Genomic DNA, 8490 nt, shown 5'->3' with positions numbered 1-8490 from the left:
GACGGAAGCCGAGTACATGGCGCTGTCGGAGGCCACGCAGGAGGCGGTGTGGCTCAAGGTGTTTCTGTGCGAGCTGGGCGAGATGGCGAGCGATGAAGCGGTGAAGATCTACGAGGACAACCAAGGCTCCATCGCGTTGGCCAAGAACCCGGAGTTCCACAAGCGCACCAAGCACATCGACATTCGCTACCACTTCGTGCGCGAGAAGGTGGAAGACGGTCAAGTGGTGTTGCAGTATGTTTCGACACTCGACATGCTGGCGGACATCATGACGAAGCCGATCGCGGCGCCGCAGTTCGACGCGCTCAGGACGAAGCTGGGCATCGTGGTCGCTGACGAGTCGAGTGGGAGTGTTGTCAAGACTGATGTGACGACGCCCCGCCAAGCGACCGTGTGACGCGAACGCGTCATCAGTGAGGTCGGCGTGACCTTCACTGTGTGGTACCGAAATCATTCAGGTGATTACGGGACGATGATTACGTCACGGTGATTACGCCAAGATTGTGGGTACAAGATGGGCATCGACGTGGCGTTCTCTGATTGGATAAGGTAACTGTGTATCCAGTAGAGAATCCAGTAGGGTGTATCCAGTAAGAGGTATCCAGTAGCAGGCTTAGAGGTAGCACGCGGTTGCGAACTAAGGACCTGAATCGAATCACTTTGCATTTTGCCAACTACTGCTCAAGTGTTCTTCCTTTTGGTTATGAGCCCAAGCCCCGTCTTCCCTGACCAAGACCCCGACTACGCCTTCGCCATGGACGCCGCCCCGACCGCGACCGCCCGCATCAACAAGTTCGACGGAACCAACTTCCACACATGGAAGTTCAAGATGCAGATGGTGCTGGAGGAGCGCGAACTGTGGGAAGTGACGAGTGGGGAAGTGAAGCTCGAGCAGTGCACGACCGCGGCGGACCAAGCGACGTTTCGCAAGAAGTCGCGCAAGGCGCTGGCGATCGTCTGTCTCGCGTTGGAGGACTCGCAGCTGCCGCTGGTGCGGTCGGCGAAGGACGCGCATGATGCATGGTCAAGACTCGAGGGACACTTCGAGAAGAAGAGCCTGGCGAACAAGCTCTTTCTTCGTCGACGGTTCTTCACGACAACGATGGACGAAGGTGATGATGTGCTGGAGCACATTAACAAGCTCAAGACGCTGGCGGAACAGCTCGACGCGGTCGGCGCTCCGGTCAGCGAGGACGACTTGGTAATCACGCTTCTTGCCAGTCTGAGCGAGTCGTACCAGTTCCTCATCACGGCGTTGGAATCGCGTTCCGACACGCTGACGTGGGAGCTCGTGACGTCTCGGCTCCTGCACGAGGACATGAAGCGCAAGGAACAAGGTGGCGGTGCTGACGGAACCGCGCACGCTCAAGGTCAAGCGTTCATGACAAGCGACAACGGGAAGCGCAAGGGACGGCAGGCGCAAGCGCAGAGGACGAGCGCCTGTCACTACTGCGGCGAGCACGGACATTGGATCGCCAAGTGTCCGGTGCGGATCCGCGAGAACGGGGAGCGGCAGAGGCCGCAACGAGCGAACGTCGCGCAGGTCGAAGATGACTCTGGCGACTTCCTCTTCTCGGTTGGTGGCGACACGGGTGCCTCCAAGCTGAGCGGCATGTGGCTGGTCGACTCAGGTGCGACGCAGCACATGACGTACTCGAAGGAGTACATGAAGAACTACAAGAAGATCTCTCCGGTGGACGTGCATCTGGCGGACGACGGCGTGGTTCAGGCGGTGGGGAGCGGCGACATCGTGATGTCGATGCAGACACCGCGCGGCATGAAGAAGGGTGTGCTCACGGGTGTGTGGCACATCCCGAAGCTGTCGCGCAACCTGTTCTCCGTCGGCCGCTTCACCAAGGACGTCGGGCCAGTGACCTTCGAGAGCGACGGGTGCTTCGCGGAAACGAAGGGTCTCAAGTGGAAGCTTGGCGCTCGCGAAGGCAAAGGACTGTTCAAGCTCTGCATGACGCCGAGGACGCCTGCTGACGAGGCCAATGCGGCAAGCTCGAAGAATCGCCAAGGGGACACCACGTCGTGCCTCTGGCACCTTCGACTTGGTCACATCGGCCATGGTGGTCTCGACGCCATCGTCAAGAAGGGCTACGGCACTGGCATCCCAATGACGTCGGTGAAGCAGTGGGAGGTGTGCGACGGGTGCGCACTCGGCAAGCAAACGCGAGTAAGCTTCATGAAGTCGTCGCCGAACCGTGCGAAGCAAGTGCTGGAGGTGGTCCACAGCGATGTGTGCGGTCCGATGCAGACGGCGACGTTCGGAGGCAAGCGCTACTTCGTCACGTTCATCGACGACAAGTCGCACTTCTGCGTGGTGTACCTACTACGGAACAAGTCGGAGGTGGCTGCCAAGTTCGCTGCGTTCGTCGCGTTGGCTGAGACGCAGACCGGCAAGCGAGTGAAGGTGCTTCGGAGCGACAACGGCGGCGAGTACACTTCGGGTGCGATGGCCAAGTTGTGTGCGGATCGCGGCATCGAGCAGAAGTTCACGCCGCCATACACGCCTCAGCTCAACGGAGTGGCCGAGCGAATGAATCGGACGCTGGTGGAGTGTGCGCGCTGCATGCTGGAGCACGCCGGGTTGTCGAAGGAGTACTGGGGAGAAGCAGTGATGACGGCCACGTTCCTCCGCAACCGGTGTCCGACGCGCGCCATCAGTCACGACAAGTCGCCGCACCACGTTTGGACCGGCAAGAAGCCTTTGCTGGCCAACCTCAAGGTGTTCGGGTGCCACGCGTACGTGCACGTGCCGAAGGAGAAGCGGTCGAAGTTCGACGCTCGGTCGGTGCGCTGTCGTTTCCTCGGGTACTCGGAGCACGAGAAGGCGTATCGGTTTGAGGAGATCGAGAGCGGTCGCGTGTTGGTGAGCCGCGACGCGCAGTTCATGGAGGATGTCTTCGACGGTGGGAGACGCGACTACGCTTCGAAGGAGGTGTTGGTGGGTCTTCCGACAGATGATGATGAAGACACCACGGATGAAGAGACTCAGTCCGGATCAGACGAGAACAGAGAAGAAGCTGCGCGGAATCAAGACTTTGTACCCGGCAGCAAGCGACACCCGCGCACGCAGTCGCTCGAGGAAGCCGTGGAGGTTCCGAGTGCCAAGCGGTATGCGGTGCCGAGACGACAGCAGCCGCTGGACGAGATGTCTGCCGCAGCACAAGAGAAGGAAGACTTCGAGGCTGCGTACGTCGTGGATTCAGTGGGAGAGATGCCGACAACGTTCAAGTCGGCGATGGAATCCAGCGACGCAGACAAGTGGAAAGAGGCGTGCGACTCGGAGGTGGAGTCGCTCCGCAAGAACGAGACGTGGACCCTGGTGCCACTGCCGAAGGGACGCAAGGCGATCGGCTGCAGATGGGTGTTCCGCGTGAAGGAGAACCAGTCTGGAGAGATCGAGCGGTTCAAGGCGCGACTGGTGGCGAAGGGGTTCTCGCAGAAGTACGGCATCGACTACGACGAGACGTTCGCGCCGGTGGCCAAGTTCACGTCGATTCGGGTGTTGCTGAGTCTGGCGGCCAAGTACAAGCTCACAGTGCACCAGATGGATGTGAAGACCGCGTTCCTCAACGGCTTGTTGGACGAGGACATCTACATGGCGCAGCCGGACGGATATGTGGACGGAGATCGACCCGACTACGTGTGCCGGCTCAAGCGTTCGCTGTACGGCCTGAAGCAGTCGCCGCGGATGTGGAACAAGACGATCGACGAGTTCATGTTGAAGCTGGGGTTCAAGAAGTGCGAGTCCGACCACTGCATCTACTTGAAGCGGGACAATCACGACATGATGTTCGTGGCACTGTACGTGGACGATCTGGTCCTCGCCAGCAGCAGCGACGGGATGCTGAAGGACACGAAGCAGGCGCTGAGTGACCGGTTCGAGATGACCGACATGGGCCAGCTCAAGTACTTTCTCGGTATGGAGATCGAGCAAGATGTGGCGACTGGGAAGGTGTCGGTGCGGCAGACCAAGTTCGCGAAGGACATTCTCGAGAAGTTCAAGATGGATGAGAGCAACCCTGTGAAGACACCGCAGGATCCGGGTCTGAAGCTGACCAAGGCCATGTGCGAGGGAGGCTGCAAGCACGACGAGACCATGGCGAATGTTCCGTACCGGAACGCCGTGGGCTGCCTCATGTATCTCATGGTGGGGACTCGTCCGGACCTCGCAGCGGCAGTGGGAGTGCTGAGCCAGTTCGCAGCGGACCCATGTCCGACACACTGGCAGGCGCTCAAGAGGGTCTTCCGCTACATCCGAGGCACGAAGACGCACGGCCTCGTGTTTCAAGCGAGCAGCGAGGACGGACTGCAAGGCTACTCGGACGCGGACTGGGCCGGCGACATCGAGTCTCGACGGAGTACGAGCGGCTACGCGTTCATGATGAACGGCGGATGCATCAGCTGGCGAAGCAAGAAGCAGCGCACGGTGGCGCTCTCGTCGACGGAAGCCGAGTACATGGCGCTGTCGGAGGCCACGCAGGAGGCGGTGTGGCTCAAGGTGTTTCTGTGCGAGCTGGGCGAGATGGCGAGCGATGAAGCGGTGAAGATCTACGAGGACAACCAAGGCTCCATCGCGTTGGCCAAGAACCCGGAGTTCCACAAGCGCACCAAGCACATCGACATTCGCTACCACTTCGTGCGCGAGAAGGTGGAAGACGGTCAAGTGGTGTTGCAGTATGTTTCGACACTCGACATGCTGGCGGACATCATGACGAAGCCGATCGCGGCGCCGCAGTTCGACGCGCTCAGGACGAAGCTGGGCATCGTGGTCGCTGACGAGTCGAGTGGGAGTGTTGTCAAGACTGATGTGACGACGCCTCGCCAAGCGACCGTGTGACGCGAACGCGTCATCAGTGAGGTCGGCGTGACCTTCACTGTGTTGTACCGCAATCATTCAGGTGATTACGGGACGATGATTACGTCACGGTGATTACGCCATGATTGTGGGTACAGGATTGTGGGTACAAGATGGGCATCGACGTGGCGTTCTCTGATTGGATAAGGTAACTGTGTATCCAGTAGAGAATCCAGTAGGGTGTATCCAGTAAGAGGTATCCAGTAGCAGGCTTAGAGGTAGCACGCGGTTGCGAACTAAGGACCTGAATCGAATCACTTTGCATTTTGCCAACTACTGCTCAAGTGCTCTTCCTTTTGAGCCACCGTCAGATCCGTGTGGCGTGGTCCCGCAAGCGCCTTCGTCACGATGTCCGCTAGCATCACAGAAGTCTCGCAGTACTGGAGCTTGACTTCGCCGCGCTTGACTTCATCGCGGATGTGGTGGTACTTGATGTCGATGTGCTTGGCGCGACCGTGGTTCACTGGGTTCTTCGTCATCTTGATGCACGACTGGTTGTCTTCGCGGATCATGAGTTCGGGTCCAGTCTCATTAGCGGCCGCCAGAATCTCGCATAGCAGGCGATGAATCCACTTGCCTTCTTGGATAGCCAGACTGAGCGCGATGTACTCCGCTTCATTGCTTCTTGCTTCCCCAGCTCACAGGCGCACTCATGAGCATGAACGTGTAGCCTGAAGTGGACTTGCGGTCGGCGAGGTCGCCGGCCCAGTCCGCGTCCGAGTAGCCACGAAAGTCGATCTTGTCGCCCGGCTTGAAGCAGATCCCATGCGTCTTGGTGCCTTGCAGGTAGCGAAAGATACGCTTGACCGCAACCCAGTGTTCCTCTTGGGGGTTCTCCATGAAGCGCGATACATAGCCAACGGCGTACGCGATGTCTGGGCGCGTGGCGGTCATCAGGTGCATCAGAGCACCAACAGCTTCGCGAAATGGAGCGTTCACCTTGGTCGCCGCGTCGCTTGGAACCAGTCGAGTGCTCATGTCCACCGGACTCACCACGGCCTTGCACTCGTCCATGGCGAAGCGCTTCAGGATGTCGTCCACGTATCGCCGCCACGCTGCCGTCCGGGCCATCCACCAACTCGATCCCAAGAACAAACGCGCACTTGCCGCTGTCGGTCATCTCGAAGCGCGTCTTCAGGTCGGTCTTCGTGCGTGCGATCAGCTCGGGCGAACTCCCGGTAATCAGTACGTCATCCACGTACACCAGTACAAGCACGCAGTGACCGTCCACCACCTTGATGTAGAGGCACGGATCGAAGGCCGACACTTGGAAGCCGATGGAGCACACGAACTCGTCGAAGGTCTCGTTCCACACTCGCGAAGCTTGCTTGAGACCGTAGATGGCCTTCACCAGTTCCAGGCAGTCGAAGTCACCATCCAGTTCGACGCCTTCCGGAACCACGCAGAAGACCACCTCCTTCATTATCCCGTACAGGAATGCTGTCACCACGTCGAGTTGGTCGAGGGGCCAGCCAAAATACTTAGCAATCGCGATCACCATGCGCAGTGTCACATACTTGACCACGGGCGAGAACGTCTCGGTGTAGTCAATCCCGTACTTCTGCTTGAAGCCCTTGGCCACGAGGCGCGCCTTGTACTTCTCGATCGAGCCGTCCGCTTTGCGCTTGATCTTGAACACCCACTTGGTATCGATGGCGCGTTGTCCGTTAGGCAACTTGGCAGCTCGAAACACACCACGCAGTCGCATCGACTTGAGCTCCGCGCGGATCGCTTTGCGCCAGTGCACTTGATCAGGACCGTTCACAGCCTCTTGGAACGTCGTCGGCTCCGATAGATCGGCTGCTGCTTCCACAGCGTTGGCACTGGCACGCCAAAACACTGGAGGCGTCGAGTCGTCGTCTTCATCTTGGTCCCCAGACTTTTCTTCTTCGTCGGGGTCGGCTCGGCGCGAGGAGGATACGTCCGGCGCACTTGCTTCTTCTAAGCCAGCTCGGTGGCGAACGGGGCGCGATCTTCTGGTAGTGTTGTCGTCGCCACTCGGTCGGTACTTGCGCTTCCCCGCCTGCTTGAAGCTCGTTTGGCGCGGTCCATCGTTGTCGTCCAGGTCCAGCGCGTCCAAGTCCAGCACAGCATCATCGACGTCTTCATCCGAAGTATGCGTCGAAAGTTCAAAGGTCGACTCATCGAAGTTGACATCGCGACTGATAACCACCTGCCCCGCCTCGATGTCATAAACTCGATACGCCTTGGACACTTCTTCGTAGCCGAGGAACAGCCCGGCGCGAGCCTTGGGGTCCCACTTGCGCCGTCTTTCCTTCGGCGTCAGGATGTACGTCTGGCATCCGAACACACGCATGTGCTTCACACTCGGCTTGGACTTGTAAACGATCTCGAACGGAGTCTGTGTTCGATCTTGGGTGATGGCAGACGATTCTTCACGTAGATGGCTGTCATGGCCGCCTCAGCCCAGAAGCTCTTGTCCAGCTTGGCGTGATGCAGCATGCTGCGGCCAATCGTGACGATGGTCCGGATGGCGCGTTCTGCCGTGCCGTTGGTCTGGTGTGCGTACGGAACCGTGGTTTGCTGCTCGATGCCTTCGACTTCGTAGAAGGCCTTGAGCGAGTTGGTCGCGAACTCACGGGCTCCGTCGTGCCGCACAAACTTGACCTTCTTGCCGAACTGCGTCTGCACCTTCGTGACGTACATCTTGATGCAGTCCTCGCTCTCCGACTTGGCACGCAGGCAGAACCCCTTCATGCATCCGCTGGCTTCGTCCACGATCAGCAGCAGATACTTGCTGCCACCCAGTGACTCTTCTTCCATGGGGCCGCACACGTCGAAGTGGAGCAGCTCGAACGTGTCGTAGTGACGCTTGTCACGGTTGCTTGGGAACGGCTTCTGGACCATTTTCCCTTGCTGGCAGCCGCGACACACGCTTGGTCCACTCGACTTGGAAGGTGCCTTCGCGTCCTTGATCATGTTGTTGTCGACCATCTTGCGAAGCACCTCCACCGGAGCGTGACCCATACGCGCGTGTAAGTCGACCGTCTTCCCACTGGTCGCCGCATTCGCCGATCGCTGAGGCGTCTGGAGCCAGTAGAGTCCATCCACGAGGTTTGCCGTCGCCACCACTTGCTTGGAGCCCTTGTGCGCAATCTGCATCTTGGTGCTGTCGAACACGACTTGGAACAGACCACTCTTGTTGATCTGTGGCACCGAAAGCAGATTCTTGCTCATGCTTGGGACGTACAGCGCGTTCTTGATCTCGATGTCGCGCTCGTCGCCGTTGGGCAGAACCACTCGTTCCACGATGGTCCCCACACCCATGATGGCCGCCTTGTTGCCGTCGGCCACCGAAAGTTCGCCTTCATTCCGCTCAATCAAATGAGCGAACTTGGCCTTGTCGTTGCAGATGTGGTGCGTTGCGCCGCTGTCGACCGCCCACAACCCGGACACATTCTTGCCCGTCGAAATGCCACACTCCAGTGAGACCGCGAACGCCACTCGATCATAGCCGTAGTCGTAGTTGTAGCTGGCGTCGTCGTTCCTCCACTGGGCATTGTTGGCCCCGCGTCCACGGCCATTGCCATTGCCGCCGCGTCTTGGGCCCCGATTCTCGTCCTTCTGCTTGGTCCAGCACTTGTCAATCGTGTGCCCCAATT

At 59.1% G+C, this 8490-nt stretch overlaps 2 protein-coding genes across 2 annotated transcripts; both read right to left on the bottom strand.

Annotated features, from left to right (window-relative positions):
• Positions 1 to 785: 785 nt before the first annotated feature.
• On the bottom strand, positions 786 to 1320 carry PHYSODRAFT_510237 (hypothetical protein; the record flags this gene model as incomplete). The annotated part of the gene is made up of 3 exons (XM_009530507.1): positions 786 to 807; positions 914 to 982; positions 1067 to 1320. The coding sequence occupies 3 exons, from the start codon at positions 1318 to 1320 to the stop codon at positions 786 to 788; spliced, it is 345 nt and encodes a 114-aa protein (XP_009528802.1).
• A 1197-nt stretch (positions 1321 to 2517) lies between these two features.
• On the bottom strand, positions 2518 to 2898 carry PHYSODRAFT_505134 (hypothetical protein; the record flags this gene model as incomplete). The annotated part of the gene is made up of 2 exons (XM_009530506.1): positions 2518 to 2638; positions 2675 to 2898. The coding sequence occupies 2 exons, from the start codon at positions 2896 to 2898 to the stop codon at positions 2518 to 2520; spliced, it is 345 nt and encodes a 114-aa protein (XP_009528801.1).
• Positions 2899 to 8490: the final 5592 nt, after the last annotated feature.

Source organism: Phytophthora sojae, assembly GCF_000149755.1.
Source record: "Phytophthora sojae unplaced genomic scaffold PHYSOscaffold_5, whole genome shotgun sequence".
Classification (NCBI taxonomy): Eukaryota; Oomycota; class Peronosporomycetes; order Peronosporales; family Peronosporaceae; genus Phytophthora; species Phytophthora sojae.
Note: the sequence above shows the minus strand (reverse complement) of the source record. Positions and strands in the feature narration are given on the sequence as shown.